The sequence below is a fragment of the Manacus candei genome, unplaced genomic scaffold, assembly GCF_025592945.1.
Source record: "Manacus candei isolate 608988 ecotype Guabito, Panama unplaced genomic scaffold, ASM2559294v1 h1tg000018l, whole genome shotgun sequence".
Classification (NCBI taxonomy): Eukaryota; Metazoa; Chordata; class Aves; order Passeriformes; family Pipridae; genus Manacus; species Manacus candei.
Genome location: NW_026138066.1, coordinates 2,000,843 through 2,027,128, shown reverse-complemented (window position 1 = coordinate 2,027,128; position 26,286 = coordinate 2,000,843). Strand labels below are relative to the sequence as shown.

Genomic DNA, 26,286 nt, shown 5'->3' with positions numbered 1-26,286 from the left:
AAGTTGGAAGAAGAAACTGCTCATCTGTCCTTTACTCCAAAAGCACGAGGTATTGTGAACATTTCTGTGAAAATGATCTGATGGTCTACATGAACCCACAGAGGCAGAAGAGAGATTACTCAAGAATTTTAGACAGACTGCACTTGCTGAGGCATAACAATTACAACACATTATTCTCTTTAATAAGCAAGTCAACACAGCTTGTTTTTTCTTCAAAAAGGTTAAAACAAGCTTTATTTTAACATACAAATCAGATCATGTACAAGGCAAAAACATACCCCTATAGTGATAGGCATATTGGGTCTCCACACACCATGTGTAGCCACTTGTGCTATAGTAATCCTGAGATATGGAAAAAAGCCCTAAAAATCTTTTTTAAAAGGCAAAAATACCTCCTTTTAGTCACTCTTGCTATAGTCACCTTCATTTGGGAATTAAGAAAAAAGATTATAGAGTTCTGAGTCAAGAAAACAAATAATCTACAAGCAAAATACCCAAGATTTGTCTAATTCCCTGCTGTCATCTGGGTACACTAGCAAGAGCACTTGGGGAACAAATCAAGAGACACACATATGCAAGGTTACTTCTTTTAACACTGGAAAGCATGTCGAAGAATGCCAAGATATTTCTGCTACCTTCAACTACTACTGTCTTCATGAACTGTTTGGTCTATGTGTCAAGTTTACACATCCTATTAACTTAATTCTCTACACTGTGTGTTAAGTTAGTAAAAACAGCCCAACTATCTTTGTTTCCTTTCACTATGAGGTTATACGTGATATAGATATATCTTCAAAAGCTTATAAAAGCAGTAGAACTACAGACATTTAAAGTCATGTCTCTAACATTAAAGGCTACTTGAACACCTGCATTTTGCCAGAAGATTGTATTTGTCATTAACTGACATTAAAAAAAGGAAGTCTCTTTTTAAAGTAAAAGTTAAGGGAAAGTTATAGATAGGTTTGGGGATTTTTTTTAGTTTTCCAACATACAAAAATAAGTTACACTATATATTATGGCTTTTGTTATCTACTCATTTAGTAGAAGAGTGTTATCATGGATTTAAACACTAGATGTTGTAACTAATTAACTTGCTGTATTCTTCAGACTTTCCTTCTTTGAATTTTCAATTTGTGAAAAGAAACAACCAGATATTAGAGGGAAAATTAAGAATCCTCCCAAACAATTTAAATAGCAAGAAGCACTTGTAGGAGAAATCTTTCAGAGAATATTTTAATTTATTTTAAAATTTTCACTTCATTTTTAAAGTAATTTAATATTGAAGTTTTAATTTAATCTTCTTGGCACAAATAAAGGCCAAGCCAAACATCCCACACACTTCAACAGTCAGGACTTCATACTGAGTCTCATTTCAGAAATGTGTACACACCAGTATGATACTATTATGCTACTGAAGTAATCATCTGACTTTAATGTTTGTTAACCATACAAGATAATAGTTAAATTTGGTATGCAGCTATCTTAAAAAGGCTACAATAATGCTAAGTCAAGAAGATTCAAAACTACAACACAACTGCTCAATATTAAGTGTTGTTCACTACAAATAGGGAGGGGAGGGTGGGCACAAGATGCCCGAGTCAAAGACTGGAAAGACTTTGTTTACACATTGCTGTATTATTAATGGCTGTGCATACTTACATTTTGAAGTCTGAAGTTGAATTCAAATTGGACAAGCTATGAAAATATTCAAATACATGTAAATAAAAAGAATTCTATTTCATAACTAAAGTAGTAAAAAAAAAAAACAAACTTGTGCAGTTGAAGTAGCATTTGCAACAACAAAGTTTACAGCAGACAAACATAAATGTCAGACTTAAAAATTCAATAAGGAAGATCGTGGCACCAAATTTGAGAATATTTTCAAGCTCTCAACTCAGGACAGAAGAGTTGCCAGTTGAATAAATTTAACCGACTACTTTCCAGCTCCTTGTAAACAAGGCTCCATGTGGAGCAAAAGAGGAGCTTTCTCTCCTCTTTTGCATAAAGAGAAGTATCTGAAAGGCAAGCTGCAGTGATTGTTTCTGACAGCAGTAGAATAAAGAAGCAGATAGAAAAGTAAGTATATAAAAATGTTCTTACAGAAAAGAGATCTGTCCTGGTTTGATTTTGTTTATGAAAAGGCACTTCACATATTGCTAAAACTCAGATAACATACTTGTCCTTTCAGTTTTTCTGTTAGAAGGCTGTATTTCAAGGTGGTTAGCATGAGTATGCAAATGTTCTTTATACAGTGTCTATCTGTTACAAATTTTATAATTACATATAGTATCTTACACCAATTAGTTAGAAGAACAGATTCATGTTCAAAATAATAGCAGGTCTTGAAACAATACTTCAGTGATGATGGACGATCTGTCATAAGCAACACACCACCTGTAGTGAGTTCATGCTAATAAAATTAGCAATATACATCAGAAGTGAGTCCTCAGTCTTTTGTTTTCCTCTCGTAGTCTCTCAATTTCAGCTACTAAGCTTTCATTTACAGAGTACCTTTCAAGTAAAGCGTGCATTTCATTCTAGAGAAAAGAAAAAAGTCTCAATCAGTAGTAATAAAGTTAACAATTCCAGTTTTATCCTATCCATTTTCATATCTCTTTTGAAAATTAAATAATGTAGATAATTCTGGTTTTAAAAACTTTTGATAAGAAAAGTAAGGGGGTTTTTATGCTGACAGTATTTTGATCATTAATACATTAGTGAATATTTTATCAAAGGATATTTTGCAGACCTTCAGGAAGAGAATCTACTAATTCAGATTCCATTAAAATGCTCAGTACCCAGACAAGGTCTTTTTAATGCAGATCAAAAGAACAAAGATTCATAAAAAGGTGAAGCTAAAGAATACAGAACAGTTCAGTATGTATACAGTACCTACAAGTAAAGCTTTCTATTTGAATTCCATCTATCTCCTCCTTACCTCAGCCCTTGGCCCTTTCCAAAGGACAGCTGAATTTGTTTCCCTTTTGCTTTTTTTATAACTCTTAAAGTACGGAATTCATACTTAGCCAATGCATATGTTCCCTTTATTTAGCAAGCATAAAACAAGTTAACAGATTCCCATTCATACTTTCCCCCTCCTTCACATCAAATCCTCACTTTTTTGGTCTCAATAAGCAACATAGATTTTCAGTTTTGAGAGAATATGGCACGCCTTTGTATTACCAAAATGGAAAACTGAATGTATTTCCCATCATGGTCTTTGTACATACCAACTGCATATGGAATTGTTTGATCATCTCCACTTGCAAATTCACAATATCTCGATGGCATGCTTCTCTGGGGGAAGAATTGCAAAAGGACAGTGCACAGATTTATTTAGGAAGCAGTCTTTCTCTCCAATCCTCAGCACCAAAAACTCCACAATTCCTCACTTCATAGCATCATGAAACAAGAGTCTAAAAACACTTCAATCATGCAACATAATCCTCTACAGCTTATTTTCTGGAATAATTTTGTTATGACACTGATTTTCATAAGTACCATTTTTTTCAGCATACAAAAAGATGTCGGATCTTTTCTGTTTAGAAACCAGTATATACATGGTAATATCAAGATTGTTTTTTCACTTGCAAGCTGTAAGCTTCTCTCCTTTTTATGATTCAAAGCTGATTTTCAATCCCTAGATCACAAGCACCACAGAGAAAGATATTTATCTGTAATTGAAGATACAGCTTTTCAGTATGTGAGTTTCAACACTTTTGTAAGACGGCCCAAAACATCAACTGTGATAAGTGATACACACATTATTCTCAAGCCCACAGAATGCTCCAGGTTCATCTACATAAAAAGTAGTGGCAGTGCTGTCTGTGAAGTGACATGAATTTGTTAATTCATGGACAGCCATTCCACATTACAAAAACCAGGCTTGAAAATAGCCTCTACCCACTACATTAATACAAGAGTTCCAGATGCTGAGGAAGAACAAGCACAGCTCACAGAAAAGCAAGAAAGCTCACAAGCCCTTCCTGAACAGTGTATCACTGAATACTGTGCTATGGATACCTGTGGCCTGAGATAGTAACGCATTTCTTAAGTAGACACACACAGATCTTATTTCGTTCTCCTTTCCTCAAACACAGACCAAACCCACTTCCTCTTTCCACAGGTTATTGTGCTACAGAACTCCTACTGGAGGCAATCTTCTTTGAGTGTATCAAGTACAGATGCCAGCTGGCAGCTTAGAAATTCCAAGATGTAGGTTATCTCCCAAAGACAGGAATATCAACAAACAAACAGCTTTTTGGAACCAAATGAATTATATATTCCGCCTGGTCCTTTTCTAAAAGTCCATGTTTGGCTTTTTTTTCCCATTACTGGAAGAGGAATGAATTTCTGGCAAGAAAGATAAAAATCCTTTCCTCAGATTCCATGGGCTAAAAGGTAGTTACATCAATAAGAACCTTGCAATGGCTCCTTCCCTCTTAGTGACCCCATTACAAACAATCTTTTACCTTCAGTTTGAATATATCTACAACTTACAACTGGGAAAAGGGCCAGCAAAGCCTTCCAGGCACTCCAGGATGTATAGGTCAAAAGAGAAACGCAGTATCTAAGGCTCCAGATCTCAGATATTGGAAGTAAAAGACTGGCATCCCTTCCAATTCTGGGATGCCTGAAGAGAGACTTTAAAGACAACACATCTGCAATATACAGACTGCATTTTAAGTCACATGAAGTTACAGGTTTTAATCAGATGTGTGATTATTGCCAAAAAATCCCAAGAGCCTTCTACTATACTATATTTATGCAAAGACATTTATAACCTTCAGTGTATTTTTTCTGTTGGCAGATACAGAACAGCCATAGCACTTGGACCTACTAGGCTAGTACTGCATTGCTTTTTGTCTTCAAGACAGCAGAATTACCCCTGCCCAGCAACCCTTTTCCTCTCCATCACCTCCATCAACACACTTCATCTTAAATACGGGTTGGGAAGTGATCTTAACTGCTCCACCTTCTTCAAACTCCACTCTCAATAGAACCATGCTAATTTGACTTCTTTCATGACCATTGGAATGATGGTTAGATATCCACAAACTCAGTGATCTGACACCAGCCATCATGTACAGCATGGACATTGTTTTAACGAGGAGCTTCACCAGGAGAAATACACACTCGCTATTTTACCTTACATATGCCATGCTAATGACAATCAAAGCCAACACAAATCAACCATCTAAATCAAATTCTCCACAGTGTCAGCTTGAAGAGCAATTTCTCCTGCTGGAATGGGGAGACGAGCAGGGAGGGAATGAAATCAGCACAAAGCTTCAAGAAAAACAGGAAGGACCTCATTATGCAGATTAAATTTACTATCTGAGAAATGTTCAAGCACTCATTCTGAAAACATGTTATCAAAGTCATTCACTGGCAGCCCTCAGAGACATCAGTGTAATTAGTCATCAGAGCTATTAAAAACTAAGTTTCATACCTAGATTTCCAAAAATAGGGCTATAAATTTTCTGATCCAAGTAGAAATTCGTTGAAGCATACGCTAAAACATCTTACTAAGAAAATGCGTCATTGAAAACAACAATATTCTGCCTGAATACCAGTACCTGAAGTCATCCATTGTTTCTTGTATCATATTCTGAATGAAGTTTATTTGCATTGATGTCAGAGGTGCATTTGGTCTGCTACTCCCAATGGTTTCTACTATTTTTTCTGACAATGAACTTGCAACTCCAGCAGTGACAGGTGATGTTATCTTTGGACCTTTACAATTAAAAATAAATTAATTAAACAAATAATTATTTTTTTTAAATATCAGTATAATGGAGTACAAGAGGTTTTTTTATTTGTCTTGAGGCTTGTCAGTGTTTTACCTCAAATATTACTTAGTTTAAAAAACAGATTTAGAATTAATCTTTTCAGAGGCAACTAGGGACATTCTAGGAGGGCTAGCTGGATTTAAAGAAGAATCAAGAGCAGATGTTCTTTTTTAATGTTAAGTTCATTTTATCTGATTTCATATCAGTTTACAATCAACCACACCTAGAACTGGGCCAAAATTATCAACTTACTTGTTGAGGTAGTACCATTTACTGGTAGATCACATGCAGGATGGGCCTGAATATTCTTCATTAGTCTCTCATTTGTATCAAGAGTGGATGATGGTGGAGAACTTAAAGTTATAGATTCTATGTTTGATGAGCTTGGTTTTGAAACCTGACAATAAAAATAGGGGTTTTTTTATAAAAAAAAGATGAAATCTACATACTACAACTGTCTAATTGCACTTGAAGACTAAGTTGACAGGAATGCACTTTCAAACATTTTTGCTTTTTGGAATCTACTCAGAAATATATGCTTTTCATTTCCTAGCAAGATATTGAAAAATTGCTAAAACATTCAAAATTGCCTCAAGTGCACACACAGAACTGAGTGCAAAAGGCAATGGCCTCTTAATTTTCACATCCAACATTTTGTGACGAAATTATAGCATCATTCCTAGCAAACTCAGCTTCTGAAAAGCAATACAAAAGCAGCTAAGGTCTCCACATAGGCATATCAAAGATATCTCAAGTAGGAAAAAGAGAGAGATGAAGAATAGGGAAAGAAGATGGTGGAATTTATCTAATAATCAACAAACAATTATACTGGTGCAACCATCTAGTGATCCTTCTTGATTTTCTAGAAAAATCAGAATACTTCTCAGGCTACACCCATTTTGTTTCATGTGAACTTATGTAACCAGAGCTTATTTAAGAGAAACATCCATTTCTCTTCCATTGCTGAAGGCCAAGGTACTTAAAGTGTGCAAGGTTTTACAGATTTGTGTCAATAGTGTGAACAGAGTTGCAAAATAAGATTAGATGGGGCATTATCAAGGATTTTTTCTTCAAGTAGTAGTATTCTGCCAAGATTCTAACAAGATCACTCATAACAAGAATACCTGCTTTAAGACTTCTTTAGTTTCTTGTTTTCCAAGACTTATTTTCTTAATGTCAGTCTCTGGATGTTCTTCTTCTTCTTTAATTGGAGACCCCACAAGTGCATTTATTGGGCTGGATTGTACCCCTTGTGCACTACTGCCCACTGGGCTTCTTTTTACTTGAAAGGCAGCAGGGAGCTGTGGGAGAAAATCCAAACCTGCAAGGTAGGACTGAAAATCCAGACCTAAAACGAAAGATGAATAAACAAACACACACCAAATCTATCCCACAATTAAAATGCCTGCACACCCATACAAAGCCAATTAAAAAAAAAAGCACCCCACAAAAACTAAATTCTTAAATCTAATTTATGCTGACATCATCCTTATCAAAGTAAAAACACAAAAAGCCTCTATATATCACTATAAATTGCATAAAGGAAAATAAAATAATCACTTTAGGACCATACTCTTGATTTCCTGTTGCCATGTTCTATCTTAGCACTTCAGTGTGTCAGACAATTTCCAGCAAAGTTCATTTGTTTCAGTGTCTGTTTTTTTCATGTGTTTGCTTTCAATGGTATGACAAAATTAGCACGTGAGAACTAGTATAGACCTCCAGAGGCCTGTCACTGGCATATGCTTACCACTTCCTTTTCCTTGAAGATCTTCAGTCCCTCTATTTGTAATAATATCTGCAAAATACCAGAACATAGACAAATGAAGTACTTATTTGCGTCATTAAATCAAGTTCATAATCAAAGACTAATTAAAATATCAAGTAGGTATCGTGGTCAATAGCACACAAATGCCATAATGTCACACTACGTGCAGATGAACGATGCTTTACAAATTTCAGTATTAGCAACTTACCATCTCTGACTGGAGAAAACATATCTCCTAAACTACCTCGGCCCAAATGATCAAAACTATTTAATTCGGCACTTTTCCCATGATCTGTTTCTTTAGATGGAATGACATCCAAGCTGCAACTATGGGGTAAACCTTAAAAGGAAAAAAACATTCAATTAGTAATTGAAGTTCTCCAAAAATAACATACATTATGCCTAAACAATCTCACAGCAAGCATGATACCTGGTAAGTCCAGTAAGCACTTTAGAACCATCTACAGATGCCAGCTAGAGGGTCAGTTTAACTCCCTCATTGGGCTGTCGGCAAAGGTGGATGTAATTAAAAGCTAAGGTACTTACTAACAAAAATACGATACAGTTGGAACTAGTAACTGCACCTTCTGCTAAGCAGGTAACCACATTCAGATGATCAAAATTGAAATTTGCTTTGCAATAAGAGAAATTTGCTCCTCTGGGGTCAGTAAGTATTCTAAGGGAAATTCTGTGTCACATCTCTTTTAAAGCTTACCTAATGTTAACGCTTATTCCTAATATTAGGAAATAGAATTGGAGTTTCAGCTGCAGGCAAAAATAAAATAAAAAAAACCAAAACAAAACCCCCAAACCAAACCAAACCAAACCAAAAACAAACAAACAAACAAACAAACAAACAAAAACAACAAAAAAAACAAAACCCAAAACCAACAACTTGTTCCTAGACCTTTCACCACTCTACCAGGGAAAAAAAAAGTTAGCTTTTGTATGCATGGTACCAAGGACAGTTGTCTGAAGAAGTCCCCGCCAAAAAAAAACCCAGTAAATATTCAAACTACCATTTTTAGAGATGTGAATTGAACTGCTCAGCCAGCCATCTAAATAACTTTCACAATTTAGTATGTTTGGAAACCACATCAGGACTGCAAGCAAGCCATTATTCTGTCCTTACTGTACTGCTAACTCGAGAAGTGTCTAGATTTTGAATTTAACAACTAGGCACAGAGCATTAGTGCTCTGCAATATATAAATAAATCTTTTATAAATAAATCACCTGTACATACAAAAACTTTACTTTGGATCTACTTTCATTTAAGAAAACTCCCACCAAACAAACAAGGTAAAAACCCCACCACTGGTTATGAAACCTTTAAGTACTTCTCTATGTGGGGATTACTTGAACAAGTAATCCAAACATGACTGTGTGGATGCCTGCAATTAATCATGTCCAAGTATCTACATTAACAGGAACTTGAGTCAGGTTTAAGATTTCACTTTTAAAGGTATTAATATATCCCATTTTCCAGTCCTTCAGACGTGTCAGTTGTGGCACGTACATAGGATTGCACTTGCTAGTGAAGTAAATACTTGGCACACAGAGTCCAACTAGAAGTACAGTATCAACCTGTGCCAGAATCTAGAGGATCTATGTAGGAAAAAGCACAATGTAAAATAGGGCAAAAAAGTCTTCTCTGCATTTTTACCTGTTCCCAGGAATCTAAATGTAGTAAGTACCTGAACCGGAGAACAGTTGCTAAATAGAAGGTTATGGGAAGCCAGCTCAAAGTACATCCAAATTTCTCATCATATTCTGACAACTTATACTTTTGGACTGCAAAAATACCTGTGATAGAAAGCCTCAATTTTGTTTAAATAGGCTATCAGAGCACTTTACTGAATGCCCCATATTTCTCCAAAGATAAATCCCATAATCAGGGTCTAGAAGAATTTCCAGAGTACAAATGCAGTTTGTGGTCTCTCATCCATTCCCACTTTTAAGTTTAAAGACCTGTCTTCTGAAGTATTCAGAGGGCTTTACTCCTGAAGTGAATACTCAGTTTAAGGACAACTATTTGTATTACTTGGCAAGCCTTTATTTTCTTAAAACATCTATTTATTACGCATGGTCCTGTTTAAGGGGTAACAACCATCTTCAAATAAAGATAACAAATCATATATTTTAACTGCAGTAAAATGTTCCACACCCTCAGTAATGTTGATTAGCAACACTTCTTGCATACACAGGAAGCCTTCTACTTCACCTGATACTTCACTGCACACCCAAGGGAGGTCATTAATACACGTCCCTATGGACTGCAGTGGCTTATTGCTTAATTACTGTTGCTAAATGTATTTCTCCTTATTTAAAAAGGGAGGGGGAAAGTGCTGTTGCTTTTAAATAGATTGAGGATTTTTTTCAAGAAGCAAACTAACAGTGCTACTGATTTGATCATATTTTCAGAAGTCTTGAATTAAATAAAATTTAAGAGTACATTTCACACAGTGGCAGAATTTTGGAATGCTTAAAATTCTTGCAAAGAACTTGTTAATTTCAGAAGCATAAATAGCAAGTACTGTTATACAACTAATCATACTTGTAACTATATTTAACCTCTGTCCTACCACGTGATACTGGAATCATGCCTCTCACAAAAATACAGTTCAGTTCTCACTTAGGTTTTCTGACTAGGTTTTTTTTCCTGTGCTTTGTTTGGTTGGTTTTTTTAGATAAGGTCTGTTTATTTATTTCTATTTATTAATAGAATTACAAACCATTAGCTCTGCATTCCATGCAGACATTGCATCAGAAACTGCATTACATACATAAGGATATTCTACAGGAAGTCAGAACAAGATTGTCCCACAGTATCACCATGACTTTCTCCTTCAAAGTGTAAACACATACTTCTACTTCAAGTCCAGAATTTAAGACTTCACATGTTCTAAGCTTATAGTAGGATCCGGTTCACTTCCTACAGTCTTACAGTACGTGTAGGGCAGTAGAAGAAAAGAAGGTGCAGATGTGCATGTACATACACACAGTACTCCACACAATGCCCTTCCCTTGGAGAAAATTTGTACTGTAACAGTCAAAACATGAAATATTCCTTCCATCTTCCACATTATGCCAAATATTATTGCAAGAGTAGGAAGAAGACCCTACCTGTTTTCTCCTGAAGAATCTCTCCTCCCTTATTCTCACTTGGCAACATAAGATGAGAGGAAACTGTTGCTGATGTCTGAGAGGCAATGTTTTTGATGCCAGTATTTTGAATTCCTCCAAGATTACTACCAGCTTTCACTTCTACTCTTTTGGATACAGGTTTATTTGAAGAACCTGAAAGGTTAGACTGAAGAAAAAAAACAGACCATATTAAGAGAAGTTATTATTCCCTCAGCTAAAAATAAAAATATTAGCCAATATACTTTCTGTTTCAAAACACTTAAAAAATTCAGTTCAAGTTGCAAAGGTTGCCTAGGAGATATGCCTTTACAAATATGAAAAAGGTATCTTAATGTAACTTCAAAGAACATGGGAAACATCCGTATTAGTATATAAATGGCAACAGAACTTAAGGTAACAATGGAGTGACCTGGCACAAGCCAATTTTGTTCCTAGGTTTAGACATAGGAAAAATAAGAGATTACATTATTAGTGACTCCAAATTTTACAGGAATAGTCAACCACTAGCAGGAAGTGTGCTAGAGGAGGAGGAGTAAAGTCTCAGAGTGGTAAAGAATCCACTTCAAAGGTTCCCTCAGTCTCCACTAAATGAAAGCATGGGGTTTCTGGATACAGTAGAGCCTAATTAAGTCTTGGAAGAACCTCTTAAGCCTTCTCTGTTATTTAACTTCTCCACTGCTTTTATACATGCCTGCAAAAGACCATATATAGGACCATACAAAATACCTCAAAATGAGCAGCTCTGTTTCTTCCCCTTAAGTGGAAGGGCCATTACAGAACTTTCTGCTACTGCCTAAAACTGAACCTGAGGTGCCACAAACTGATCTACAATGGCAAAATATCCATTACAGGAAATTTAAGACTACTCATTTCTACACTGAGGGAGGAGTGGGGGGAATTCCACATTAAAAATCACTAAAACAGCACTTAGGACTGAGTAGTTTATAATTTCTGTGTTGGCATGATCCAATTTTGTTGGCATCTGTAACGCTTAGAAAGTGAAAGCTAACTTTTTTTTTTTTTAGAACTTAAACTTACGCTTTGCTTTCACCAATCTGCATATTGAACAATAAAAAAGAAAGCTTTTTTTTACCTTGAAAGAAGTGCTACTGAACTGAAGACGTATGCATTTCACACAGCCTTTGTGAGCAATAACTGTTTTCACTGGTGATGTCAGTTGTCTTAAGTCATACTGGCAGATTTTTCCCCGGGAACATCCTATAGCCAAAGTAGTACCATCGGGCATAAAGTCTACTGTTGTCAGAGGAAAATCAGCTACTATTGTTGTCAGTAACCTTCAAATAGGATAAAGAAGCTTTTAGAATTCAAAAGTTAGACTTTTATACGCAGAGTATCTAAAATATATATATATATATGAAAGCTTTCATAATTCAGCTACAGGTCAGTAGTTCCACTTCTCCAGTGCCAAGTAAATTCAGTGACACATCTTATGAAACAGTGGATTAGGCTTATACTAAGAATTCATGCTTAACAACAAAAAACCTGCATATGACCCAAAAGATTTCAGGAGGACTGGATCACATCACCTTCCTAACAGCAGTTCTCACACCAACATTTTTTACTGGTATCATCATTTCCAGTTGCAATCATACTAACATACGTCCTCTAGCTTTCCAGGTGTATCAACACTAATCTTCCCACAACTCTAGGAAGAACTTCAGGTCCTAGTTTGCATCCTTCTACTACACCCCCCCAAAACACAGACTCCTGCTGTTATTCAGCCATAGGAAAAGCACAGCTCACACTAGAACCAAGGTCCCATGAAACTACTTGCCATCCTACCCTCTTACTACATAGTACCATCACCTGTGTCCCGTACTTCCTGCTTTTTCAGCCAATGCTCTCCCATATTTAAGGCTCGCTATCTCAGCAATTCTGTGCACCACAGTTACGTCTTGTATATTGAACTGGAAAAGCAGGCAAGCTAAGCTCAGGTGGCTGAAGGTCCTCACAGGCTGTACTGCTCCTCAGAGAAAATTGCTCTGTATCAACAGGAAAAGCCCACAAGCACTTGCAAGTGGTCACTCAGATGTAGCACTTCAATTAGTTCCCACATACCTTTTTTTTTTACTATTGTTTGCTTGGTTTTTAACTACAAAAGCAAAATGGACTATGGGACAGGTTCCCCAGTAGTGATATGCCAATCACTTCAACCATTCTCAATGTGGGCTGAATTAATTATGTGATGTCATAGCTAAGCATGCTTTTTCAGTTTTTAAAAGAATCCTTATTTGGGTTTTATAATCCAAAGGTCTTTGATATACTCACTTTTTACTTAAAGTGTCATAGAGAATAACTCTTTTATCCAAACCTACAGTTACAAGCAGCAGCTTATTGACTGGAGAAAAGCAGATTTCTGAGGCTGGTGCTTTATGAGTATTTTCAAAACTATGATATGGGTTCTGGCTATTTACATCCCACAGAGTTACATTTCCACTGTCAGAAACGCTGCCCAGCAAGGATTTCTTAAAGGATGAATATTTCAAGTGTCGAATAGGCTGTAAAACAGACATAAAAAATGAATTTTAATACCAATATCAAACACCCTATTATTCTACAAAGGTTTCCACTCTGAAATATAAATAGCAAAACCCAGAAAATTCATTTTGCATTACAATGCCATTTTTGCTATCAGGGGGCACACTTTTTTTTTACCATTACGGGGTATCATATGAGCTGATAAGCAAAATGAAGGATAAGAAAAAAAAACTTCTAGAAAAGTTTCTTAATTTTTTAGCATGTCATACAAGAAAAACCCACACCACATCTAAAAGTAAAGGAGCAAAAAGGTACAGTATTTCACCGACTGGTCTCCTGCCAAAAATGTTAAAATTAACTCCCCTTCACTGATTTTAAGCACTTGGATACAAGCCAATTTGATAAGACACACAGACTCCAGAGTTAAGCAAGTATGTAGGTCCTGCAGAAGAACAGACTTCAACCTGTGGACTAGGACCAGAGAAGAGGATAATATACATGGTTTATCACATGCAGCCTTGCTGTTGCAGAATCACGTAACACAGGAACTTAACTACCTTTCAGAAACAGGTATTTTGTTTCCACTACATTGCTTCAGAACCTCACTGCTCTAATACTAAATTACATTACTCAATTTCCTGATTAATTTTACCTATGACCCATCTGCACCAATTCACTCCTGTGGTCATAGTGCCCTCACACTTAAACTGTTTTCCTAACTCCCCAGTACTGCTTTCCCATTTTAAGGAACAGCAACCTCACCTTCATTCAGGCTTTATTTTGCTATAAACAGTAAGTCAGAGAGTCTCCCAAGACTGGTTTTCCACTACTATCACAGTATGTTTGCAACTCTCCCAGTTTGACTCTTCCTTGAATATGGACAACTAAACTCTTATATGATCCTCAAAATATTTTGCAAAGGCAAAATGCACTTCCTCCATTTTGTACTGTAAATACTCACTATGAAATATCCTAAGACTGCATTTTCTTTTTTGCGATCCAGACTGCTTGGGTTGCTTATTGTCATTTTATACCAAGAAATCCAAGTCCTTCTTTCCCTTGGGAATTTTCAAATCCTAGTTTAGTAAGAAAAGCCTCAGTTGTAACCAAAGTCTGGTACCTTGATTTCTACTCTGTCCTAGTTGTTCCCACGTCTGTTGTTTTGATCATTTTTGGATACTGACACATCCCCTCTTACTGGCAATACCTTCTAACTGTGTTCCATCCCAGCTCTACTTAGAATCACAGAATCGTTAAGGTTGGAAAAGATCTCAAAGATCATTGAGTCTGACCATCAACTCAGCACTGCCACATTCACCACCAAGCTATGTCCCTAAGTGCCCTCCCTACACATTTTTGAATGCTTCCAGGGATGATGATTCCACCACTTCCCTGGGCAGCCTGTTCTGATGTCTGACTACCCTTTTAGAGAAGAATCTTTTCCTAATATTCAATCTAAACCTCTCCTGGTGCAACTTGAGGCCATTTTCTCTTGTCCTATTGCTTGTTACCTGCAAGAAGAGACCAACCCCAACCTTGCTACTACCTTTTTTCAGGTAGTTGTAAAGAGTGATAAGATTCCCCCATTTTTCCAGGCTAAACAACCCCAGCTCCCTCAGCTGCTCCTCATCAGACTTGTACTCCAGACTTTTCACCAGCTTTGTTGATCTCACTTCTACTTTGATAAGCATTACTGAAAATATTAAACAAGATTAGATGCTCAAAGATAATGTTTGTTTGGTTTATCAGTATAACCAATTTCTTACCCATCTTCTCTAATATTTTCTCACAAGGCAGTGAATCAAGTACTTAATTCAAGCCAATAACAGCTGTTACTATTTTATTTGCCTGAAAATGCTCTCAAAAAGCTATTGTATTATTCTAGCATAGACCACACCGCAATACTGGCTTTTATCCTATTACCCTCTTTAACTTCATTTTAATGGAGATATGTGCTGGTTCATATGCCTCCAGCATCATTTCCAGAACTTGTATTGCACGTCTCACTGGAAGCCTAATTGCTTCAAACTGCTTTAAAGAGGTGGCACCTTCAACTGCATATTCAAATAGGATTAAATATGACTGTTCATCATTATTATGGTCCTCTACTGGACACAATGGAGATATCTTTATCATAATTTTTCAGGTTTTTATATTGAAAAAATATTGAGCGATTCAGGAATAACAGCTTCTATTACATACATGACCTACATGGGAAACATTCCTGTCCCTCACAGTTCCCTGCCATTTCCTTTTCTCCTTTATCCTTTTAATTTCACAGGTCTGGACAAGTTCTCCATTTTCTTTCACATGAATACATTCCCCATATTACCACTGCTCCCCATTTTTAGCTTTAAAAGCTGAAGACAATTTCACTTATATGGAGTGGCCAGAACCCATCACACTTCTTTACAAATCAGCCAGCTGTTCAAACAGCTAAACTAAATCCTGTTGCTAGGAGAATAGCACCAGGCAGCAAAGACTTGAACAAACATTATGTTTTGAAACAAACCTTAATTCATCCTCACAACAGCAAGCAGATAAGAATCTGGTAGTCTAAATGAATGCCAACAGCAAAGACAAATTATGGGATCTGCAAACAACTGTGTGCAAGAACTCAATTCTAATAAAGCACACAGGTGTTTCTAAATTAAAATCAATTAACAGAATATAGGCCAATACTCCTATGAAGAGAAAATTGTTTAAAGTCACAGAAAGCACTGCAACCTTGGGCTATTCTACTACTTGTAGAATCTACACAATACCAGAAATTAACTGGCAAGGAAACTACATTTCATCATGTTGAATCAAACACAGGCAAGCTAAAATTTATAAGGTTAGTTTGACTTCACATTCCCCAACTCTAAAAAAAGTTACTAGGGAGTGGTGACCCCTCCTAAGCCAGACAGTTAGTGCCAGGATCAAACAGGATAATACACTGTTTATCTATTCAAGCTTACTCTTAAAGAAAACGGGCCCCTAAGCTATAAATCAAGTAAAGGCTTTTTAAATTTAACAGAATTATACAAGTCTTCAGATATTTGCTTCACTGCACAATTAATCCTGCAATTCTCTACAAGTACCAATTAAAACCCAAAACAATAATAAAGCTATTTCTGCACATAAAAGTAAAGATCATTTTTAGGATCGAAGATAAGCTGATAACTTGAGATATCCAACTGGTCAACTCATCACAAAGTTATAGCTCAATTCCATTTTAAATTAAGGCTGTAATCAAATAACTGCCCTCCTTAAGAAAATGTTATAGACCCTTTAGAACATGAACAGGAGCTCTGTGTTTGCAATTACTTCAACACTTCAAACAGCTTTATCCATCCTAAAGGTCACTCAACTTTGCAGTAGGCCTTTTGATTTCATCTGACAAAACAGTTATTCATGGCATATCACTCACTCTTAATCACTTTTTGGCGGAAAGAATTGAATACATCAAACAAGTTGATGCAAATCGTCCTCACAAGAATTTCCTATTAACTAGCAGCATAGTCCCCACTCTGAATATTTACCTGAGCTGCACAACCCAGCCATGGACTTCCCTGTAGCTCCTGCCTCACATCCACATTCTTCCTAAGACCGTAACAATCAAATCAGAAAAATGAACTGACTACATAGATGGATTTTTAAGCTCAAACCAAGTATGAAGTACAATTTTGCTTCAATACAAGTATGAGACTGGTGATAGATCAAAGACACTGCAGCACCTAGGAGCAGAGATACTTTGAATTTAACAGAGATTTTTCAACAGAAAGTATACCATAATTCCCAAGATGCTATGAGGTTGTAAGGGATTTTTCACCAAGTTATATTGTTGGTGCTAGACAGGAGAAAAATTTAACTTGACACCATCTGCAATCTAGGACTGAAAAAGTTGTTGTAGTAACAGAAAAGGAATAAGTCACAACTTCAGTATTCTTTGCAACATTAAAGACCAAGTTTAGGACCAAAGCAATGGTTCTGCATCCCCTAGGCAGCTCCTACCCCTGTAGAAATGATTCAGTAAAAAATGAAAGAATGCCTAAAACACAAACACATGGCTGTCTGTAAGACAACACTCACACCAAGAGCACACACTGTAATTTCCACTGGGACAACACAGTTCATTTACTACTGCAAATGCTCTCATATCAAAGGTATTGGCTTGTGATGCCCACCAATTCTTTTAATATCTTTTGAGTCTGCCAAAAGGAACTGCAGTGCCTACCAAGGTCCTCTAAGTAGTGCACATGCTTTGTGTTAGTCTTTTGCACAGTCTTCCTTCAAACTAGTTCTCTCAAATATTACCTAAACACCTAAGTAGCTAAAATCTCATCACTTTTCTCTTTGAGCAGCTGTGCAAGTTTAATCTCCAGATTAGATAAACTTATTATTTCCAAATAACAGGCTTATATTCACCCTTACTGTACAGATGGCTTTCAGTAAGTCAGAACTCAGGCTACATGGTCTTTGTCCTATGCAGCAATAATTGAGTCGTCCATTGAAATCCTGCTTTGGTTTGTGGAGCCAACTGTGTTTTGATCAGCTCTAAGATCTAGAAGTTTGTTCTTGAGGAACCAGTGTCTGTCAAGTAAAATTTGCTGTAACCTTTATAGAAGCAAAGGTATTTGAGAAATTTGTATTTCAATCCTACCTATTATTTAAGGCTAGAATGCACACAATAGTCTGCTTTTTCCTTTCCTTAAGGGCAGTCTTAAAAATTAAAATGAAACAGAATAACAAAACTTAAAAGCTGTTGATACATACTTTCAATTTCTAAAGACTGTCAATTAAAGCTTGGTATCTGAAAGGAACTTAATAAGGATAGCCTACCTGTCGGGTGCCATAACCAAAGGGAGTACTTGATAAATTGGTGGTAACACTGTGTAGGATAATTTCACCACTCAGAGATCCGGAAGCAATGTAGCCATCATTCCAATTATATGCAATGCATGTGACTTCATCTTTATGATCCTGTAGGGAAGGGAGGTTAGAGGGAGAGAGTTAACGATATTCATCCTAATTTATGCTTTTGCAGGAAAACTTCAGCTTGATGGGTTTTTTTCTGACCATCTGTAACACTTAAAAATATTATTTAAGAGTTATTATGGAATACCACAGAAAACAGCAGCAGAACATGCTGAAGATCAATCATAATACTTTAACCACTTCTGATTTTTGAAGATGGTTTTAATAAATTAGTAATGATGATGGTGTAATTATATACAATGTTTTAATAAGACAACCAACAGCTATATCTACCACAGGTGTTATCAATGTTATTTTAAAAGTAAAGTCTCCCAGAAACCAGATGTTTGAATACGCTTTCTGTTAATCTGATGTACTACGGCCAACTTCCCCTTCTGTCACTTTTAGCATTAACACATATACTTAACAACTAGCTTTTCAGTATAGTCATTTGCAATGATATTGTGGATGAATATATAAGGGAAGATAATCGAGTACTTCTAACCCAAAACTTAGGAATAGATATTTCAAGTATTGTACTATCTACTTAGCAGTTTTGTTTCAAACTCTAACTCTGGAAGTCTAAGAAAAAAGAATAAATCAAAGCTTAAGTTTTATAGCCTCTTAAGTCAGTGGTGCTAAACGAGAGCAAATCATCTACTGAAGGCATCTGGGAAAGATATTAGACCATCCTATGTTTTGTGCATCATACAGAGTTTTTAGAGAATTCATACTGGATCAGTTAAAAGACAACTATCTCCCAGTTTTGCATAGCACTAGTTCTACTACAGTATTCCACAAATACAAGTCTTTTCTCACATGACATATCAGAAGGAGCAATTGTCTGGAATGCATCCCTTGAAAAAAAGCCTAATCAGAGAATATCAATAAAAATTTGCAAAATTAGAAGTCCATTCTGAAAATTTAAACATGCATTATTATAGAATTGTACTTTGAAGGCATTGAGTTATGCATGCTTGTTAAATTTGCTGTTTACAGCACATAAAGAACACAAACTTGAACAAGACACAGGTGTGTGCTAGCTCCTATCTGTGACCTTGATCCTACAGATACCTGACAAAGGAAGTGTATTTTTTACAGCTGGCAGCAAAACCTGGAAGACTAGAAAACTACAGTTGTTCCTCAGCCAAACTTACCTTAAGGCTGCGATAAATCCTTCTGGATTTCAAATCCCAGATATTGACTGTGCTATCAAGGCCTCCACTCACAATATATGAAGAACTAGAATTCAAGCTCACACACGTCTGTTTTGCCTGATGGACAAGGGGGGGAAAGCATGTTAAAGAGAATTAAGGGATTTATTCAAATCTACTTAAAAGCACATTGATGTGTTTTTGTTTTCATCAGCACAAACAGTCCCACTGACAGATAGAACTATTAGTAATCTACAGTCATTTCCCATAAAAAGGCATCTAAAATCCAATCCAGTTTGGACATATATTTAATATACCTTAAGATCTAAATATATTAATTAATAAACTCTCAAATGTTCACATTTTCCCATTCCCATTTCAAATTTTTTTAGCAACTTTTCCTTCAATATGTGTTTTCCCTTTAAACTATAGCTCTGTAAAGTATAATTGCAGACTTCTATTCAGTACTGAGTTTATAAAAAGAAAAAATCCTAAGTTAAGGGAAAAAAGTTCCTTAGAAGAAAATCAAAAAGTTGTCTAAGTCACATACTTCACATTCCCCAAACATTACAGAGAATATTATAGCGGCAGACCTCATAATTCGGTTAAGTGATTCTTTTTAAAATAATCACTGAAGTACTATCTTTTGAAAAAAATGTCAATCTTAATGATAGACCTACATCGAGGACAAATTATTATTCAGTTCTATCCTGTTGAAAATTCACTTTTAAGTTCTCAATATTTGAGTGAAGAAAAAACAAGTCCATCTAATTATTGACACGGTAAAATTGGAAGAGATTGCATTAGTTATAGATCAGATTCAGTGAAATCTCCAGGAAAAACACTCTGCCTTTGAAAGTGTTTGCCTCAGCACCCTAAAAGCAAAGTTTGAACAACTTTACAGAAAATTTCCCAGTCCAAATTAGCATTAGAACAGTTATCCAAGCAGAATAATTAGAATGGTTTAGAACACTAACAAGTCATTCAAGTGACCATGTCAAGAGAGTCTTCTAAAACAAAGTCCAGCTTCTTGAAGTTCATGGTACCACATTTCCATTTAACAGGAAAAAGAAGCTGTGACTGTAACAGAAATTCTCCTGTTTCTTACAATTCCAGAAGATGGCATGTGTACACTCCAAAAACAACCTCTATATAGATTCTTATGTTTTTCAGTGTACAGTTCACAGACATGCATGATACTGACAATTCAAGTTGGAAAATGAAGTTTGAACTTGAGCCCTGCTCCGTCCCCTACACATCAAATCACATTTGAACCACCAACTGCCTCAGGTTATCAGTATTACTGCATTTGTATTTTTTTATTGTATTTCTTATTTTTATTCCCCCCCTTTATATGTGTTTAACAATACACAAGCAAATGTTTTTACATACATGTCATTACTCATACTAAAATTAAATTGATCCCAATATGTAGAACAGATTTGAGACACATAGGATACAAGGTGAAGTGGGGGAAAAAACAGGGAAAAGCATTTACTCATACTTACTCCTTCAGCTATTTCAAAGAGTGGAACAGGTTTGTTTTTACAGCTTGAAACAACTATTTTATCACCAGCAGCAGAAGCAGTGGCCAGGTATCTGTCTTTGTCACAAGTTAAGAACAATAACTGTAGGATACTAGTGATTAATAAAAGCAACAGAAAGTTTCCCTTACTGAACAGAAGACAGATTGTCTAAACAGCCTAAGCACTGTACCTTGAAGAGACCTAGAAATAGAAACATAAGGCTATTTTCCAAGCTTTCATTAAGAAGCTCTTGAATTAACTACAGCCCTTACTTTCCAATACAAGGCAGAACAATTTCTTTAAGAGAGAAGATGAGAAATATCTGGCAGATATTATTTAAGAGCTCTTTACCACTAAGGCAGCTTATCCAGTCTACAATTCTGTTTCACCACCACCCCATTGTAAGAGCCCCATTTATCACTACAGCTCAAACAAATGTCTGATGCTGTTAGCAGACTATGGATTTAAAGAATGGTTCTGTTCATGACACGTTAAACTACTTGACCACACAGTTTCTAGAGCACATTGAGCACTTGCAAATTTGTCCCCATCTGCACTTAAAAAAGAACACCAAAAGCCCAAAAAGAAACTTTTTGTGAAACCAAGTACCCTAAAGTAATAAGAAAAATATTCCATATAGAGCTACAAGGAAGGAAGACTGCCTCTGCACTCCCACCAAATAAACCAAGTAATCATTTAGATCAGTGTCCTCTATGTCTTCAGGCCAATGTCCATTGTGATTTTATATTTGCTTATTTAAGAATAATACAGGTTAATTGGCTGCCTTTAACAGAAGAGAACCGGTAGGCAGAGTAGTGCTTGCTATTCCTTTCATTATTTTAAGGCACTTTTTTAGCATACAGAATTATGCAGAACCAAAACTAATGCTTTATCCCTAACAAATTAACAAGTATATAGAGCAAGATACTTCATTGTTTCAGTTTTGGGAGATGAAGAGAAAGCATGACAAGACAAGACCTGTAGCTAAAGTTTATTAAACACATGTAAGTGTGTATACATATACACGAAAATATTTCATCTATGCTTCAATTTCTCTGCAAGCTCCATAGCTAAAACATTCATTTGTGTTCTGATTGTTTAAACTTCTCATATATTCACTTATTTGCAGACTTAGAGGACAGACATTCAAAACTTGCAGGACAATTGCTATGTGCCAGTATACTGTCCTTCTTTCACATCAAGCTGATGCACCACCACTTTTTCCCGTGACTGCCATACAAGCTGCTCACTTGGCAGCACACTAAAACTTCTCATATATTCACTTGGCACCTCATATCATTATCCTAGAACAGGCTTCCAAGTCAGAGGTGAAAGATCTAAATGGGTCAGATCCATTTTGATGCATAGATCACCACCATCCTACAGATGTTTCCTACATAACCAACAAATTTGTACTTCCTCTCTACATGCTACCAACAATGCAAAGAAAACCAGTAGCTACAGGGTAAGTGGTATCAAAGACTATCAGAATCAATGAGAAGCTGTTCCAGGAAAAAAAAAAATCATTGATTACAACTCTTCTCTACACTATGTATAGAATTCTACTACACCAGAAATTGCTTTGTTCCACCTTGCCAGTAAATTAAGCATTGCTTTGAAAGTGAGTATCATAATCAACTGAAGAAACAAATGAGTAAGCTTTACAGTTGGCAGGCAATTCAGGCATATCATAATCATTAAAAAAGTTTTTGCCTCCTAAAGGATGAGAAACTTCTACAGAATCATTTACCACTGTGAGTTAATTCCCTTCAACACAGAGAACCACAAAATTTTCTTCCCAATACATACAAATCTTTTTACACAAAACTTCAAAAAGGCATCAGGCCTGTGTTCTACAAACACCTTAGTAAAAGAAACAAAAACAAAAACGTCAGAACCAAAACAACAAAAACCCAAACCAAAACCAAAACAAAAACCTCACCCACAAAACTGGCTGAAACTGTAAAGGATACTATTGCTGGCCCAGCATAGTGAGCTGACTGGATGTGAAGGTGTATGTGGGTTGAACTGCTCCACCACAGTCAGTGATGAGGAATCCCATATTTTAATGTCATCTCCTGCTGATGCAAAACGTATGCCTTCTTGCATGGTTGCACCTGCTTTTGCAGAAATCAATAAGAAAAGTGAAAATACATGTAGAAAAAAATATGTAACAGGCAACCTCACAAGTTATAAGTAACTTCATCTGCACCATTTAAGATTGTTTTCTTGATAACTGTGACATTTATTTGGAGAGTTACACAACGAGTACTGTTCAGCTGCACGTACTAGTGAAAGCAGCAGTAACTCCACATTTTTGTTACTTGAATTCTTGCGGGAAATGTGTGCTTTCCTTTTCACAAAGCCATCCCCTCTATGGCATCAAGAGACTAAAATGAAGCTTTTATCTCCACAGAGTTTACAGCTGCCTGCCACGAAACCGTGAGTACTCCAAGGACCCATTTCCCACCAGTAGATGGGGATATACAAACCAGAATTAAACTGTTGCAGGGCAAGGCTGGAAGTTTAGACCTAAAGGACTCACTTCAGCGTTCATCTCACCACCCAAAAGGAGACATAGGAGAATCCTTTAAACTAAACCTCTGACAGTAGAATACGAGTGACAACCTTTCATCGCAGCTTACAAAACATCAGAAAACAAACAGGCCAAGAACAACGCACAGCTACTTGTTCTAATTGACACCGTTTTAAGAGCTAAAGCCAATCTAACTGATTCCTAGTTTGTACCGTTTATTCTCCGTGTTTTACTCCAGGTAATTGTAAACTGCCAGCAAACAAGGACTCAAAATGTGAGCCTTCCCTTCAGCTGAAAGCACAGCCAAAGTTTCCGGGACATTTCCGCACAGCTTTAGGCCATTCATTCTCACTGCCGCGAGTAGTAAGGCTGACAAGACCAGTCACGAAACTCAAGGTCCACACCCGCCTTCGCTCGGCATCAGCCCGCGGGGCTGCTCCTCCCGGCGCACAAGGAGTTCCTCTCCCGCTCCTCACTCCAGGCCCGGAGGCCGCAGCAGGAGCCGCTCCGCGCTCCCGCGCCCCGCAGCCCCGGCCTCGGCCCCGGCCCCCTCCCGCGCTTTCCCCGCAGTGCTGCGCACCTGGCCGGGCGGGCACCGGGCCGAGCTCCCGCTGCTTTCCCCGCCGGCCCGGCCCAGCGCCGCTTCAGGGAGCAGGACAAGGGCCGGGACAGGGCCTGGCACCGCCCCGACCGGGCCCGGCTTCCCCCGGGGCCCGCGCGCGCCCGCCGAACGAGCGCCGCCCGCGCGCTCCGGGCCGGCTCCGCGCGCCGCTCCCAGTCAACATATCCCGTCCCGGCAGCCCCCGCGCGCCGCGCGTGCCGTACGGCGGCCCGGAGGGACCCCGCGCCGGGAAGGGCCGGGGGGCACCTGGAGCTGGGATGGGTCACTGAGCCTGGCGGGGGAGACGGGGTCACTTCGGAGGGGTGAGGGGGGCTGAGCCCCTCCCGGGGAACTGCTAAAGGAAGGTGGCGCCGGCCACGTCTTGGCAATAAACGCGCCACGGGTGGGTTTGAGGGGCACCACATCCGGCATCGGCCGCGCTCGGCGCTCGGTCAGTGCTCACAGCCGGCACGGCCGTGCACCGGGGATGCCGCGACATCGCGGGGTCAGGTCGAAATAAATGACAGCAGTTCATACATTGCCAACAGAGAATTTCCCGATCTGAACCCATTAAGTCAGTTTTTAATTACAGACTTTGCGTTAAGAACATACCTATTTGTAACATACCCTGTTACACCCTTTGAGTTAATTCCAATAACATCAAGTAACAGTGGATTGCTACGTCTGTTTCCTGGTTGGAATATAGCTGTTACTCTGGCCGTGCTGAATTTTACAGATGGAGAGACTTTTCTGTTGTTTTCATCCGGTAAAATAAAAGCTAGAACTCCGTTTAAGATAACATGTATTTTAACTACCTCTGCTTTCTAAACCTAAGCACAAATTTATTTACTAAAAAATTGTCTTTAAAGGAATATTAGACATGGAACCTGTAGCAAAATGGTTTCTGTAGAGATGTGGTTTCGAGTGAGTCTTTACCCTGTGTACCCTCAGAACCTGAAATGCCTGATTTACTTTCTTTTCTGATAGAGTCTTGATTTTCCAGGTTCATTTAATTTCTAGTCTGCATAAGTGAACTCAGAATCAGGGAAAAAGAAATCATGCCACTGTTATACAAATGCCGTTATTATTATTTCCCTACAGCAATGAGGATCATGTCTTTATTGCATCTATTAATCCTCATTAACCAATCACATTTTATATCACTTTTATATCGTCTGCCTTCTCAGATAGCTGAGTGTTAAGGGATCCACAGCATTCCTACAAGTCTTCTACCCTCACTCTGTTGTCCTAATTTGCTTTTAAACCTGTCATGTTTCACTTCTGAGGCAAATATTCCTTATTCTGTTCTAGCTTCAATACAGAGAATCTAAAGCCTTTTCTTTCCCACCACCATATCCTCTGGCTAATTTTCTTTATCTCCTCACTGTGGAGCATAACTCTTTACAGACAGGTAGGTGAGTACCTGCTTTCCAAGACTTGAAGGCTTGAAGTTGAACAATTTGAGATTTTGGGGGTTTTAAGTAAACATGATCAGCACTTTTTGCTTCATTCTGTGACAGCCCCTCAATTAAATTAGTTTTTCCTGCTGGTAGGACCTTTGCTGGCATTTTTGTATGCCAGTCACTGTGCTGTGTTTCTTCTTGATATTTGTAAGAAACCACTAGGACATCTTTGGGGAGGGGACCGCGGCAAGAAGCCCAAATCTTAGAGCAGAGTGGTGCTGTCACTGAATGGGCCACCTGTGCAAGGCAGGGCATTCCCAGCAATTGTGCAAGGCTGTAAAAGAGACTCCCCGAGAAAGTTCCCTCACACCTGAGACAGACAGACCTGGTTTGGAGGGAACTTACCTTGCAGGTCGAAGGGAAATCCTCTTCAAGGAGCTTTCCAAATGAGGAGAACTGTCCCATCTCTGGGAATCTCAGCCACATACACAGTCTTTGACTAATGATTTTGTACAGCACTCCAAAAGGAAGTAACTTCTGTCTTCCAAGTGCAGGTTGCACTCCTTTCATGAAGCTTTTTGCTGCATGCATGTTCAGATTTTAAAACACATAAAAGGTCCAATCAATTTCCTGGCACTGAGAAGAAAAGAGAGCAGTTGCATCGCAGCTGACATAATGACACAGTGGAGAAGTGCAGCCTGGGCAGGACAGTGCAGGCCTTGAGGAGTGAAGGCTCAGGACAGAGGAGAGGAGTACAGGTGTGGGATGAGAAAGGCTGGGGCACATCTCTGGCACTGCAGACCCCACGGCTACAAATTATTCACTTGCAGACCTCATGCTGGACAAAAACAGTTTTCATGTGTAACAAAAAGAAGAAACCCAAGTACCTAACATGTAAAATAC

General features: G+C 37.8%; 1 protein-coding gene across 2 annotated transcripts; it reads right to left on the bottom strand.

Moving 5' to 3' along the window:
- Positions 1–160: 160 nt before the first annotated feature.
- NEDD1 (NEDD1 gamma-tubulin ring complex targeting factor) lies at positions 161–24,135 on the bottom strand. Of its 2 annotated transcripts, none has more exons than XM_051784051.1 (15): positions 23,960–24,135; positions 22,817–22,963; positions 20,826–20,920; positions 19,321–19,437; positions 18,029–18,169; positions 12,995–13,224; positions 11,799–12,000; positions 10,685–10,871; positions 7,769–7,900; positions 7,543–7,590; positions 6,917–7,140; positions 6,045–6,189; positions 5,580–5,736; positions 3,231–3,297; positions 161–2,537 (listed from the first exon to the last, which is right to left on the bottom strand). In XM_051784051.1, the coding sequence occupies exons 2-15, from the start codon at positions 22,950–22,952 to the stop codon at positions 2,433–2,435; spliced, it is 1,986 nt and encodes a 661-aa protein (XP_051640011.1). In that variant the 5' UTR covers positions 22,953–22,963; positions 23,960–24,135; the 3' UTR covers positions 161–2,432. The 2 variants fall into 2 exon arrangements, with proteins under 2 accessions (XP_051640011.1, XP_051640012.1); XM_051784052.1 differs by having other exon boundaries at positions 22,817–22,960.
- Positions 24,136–26,286: the final 2,151 nt, after the last annotated feature.

What these genes read in the sequence shown, in the direction of transcription:
- NEDD1 (XM_051784051.1), bottom strand. Translation starts at nt 22,952, where the DNA reads ATGCAAGAAGGCATACGTTTTGCATCAGCAGGAGATGACATTAAAATA. An exon ending in GGATTTATCGCAGCCTTAAG is followed by an intron (nt 18,170 to 19,320) that starts GTAAGTTTGGCT and finishes CCTTCCCTACAG; the next exon opens with GATCATAAAGATGAAGTCAC. An exon ending in GTTTTCTCCAGTCAGAGATG is followed by an intron (nt 7,591 to 7,768) that starts GTAAGTTGCTAA and finishes GGTATTTTGCAG; the next exon opens with ATATTATTACAAATAGAGGG.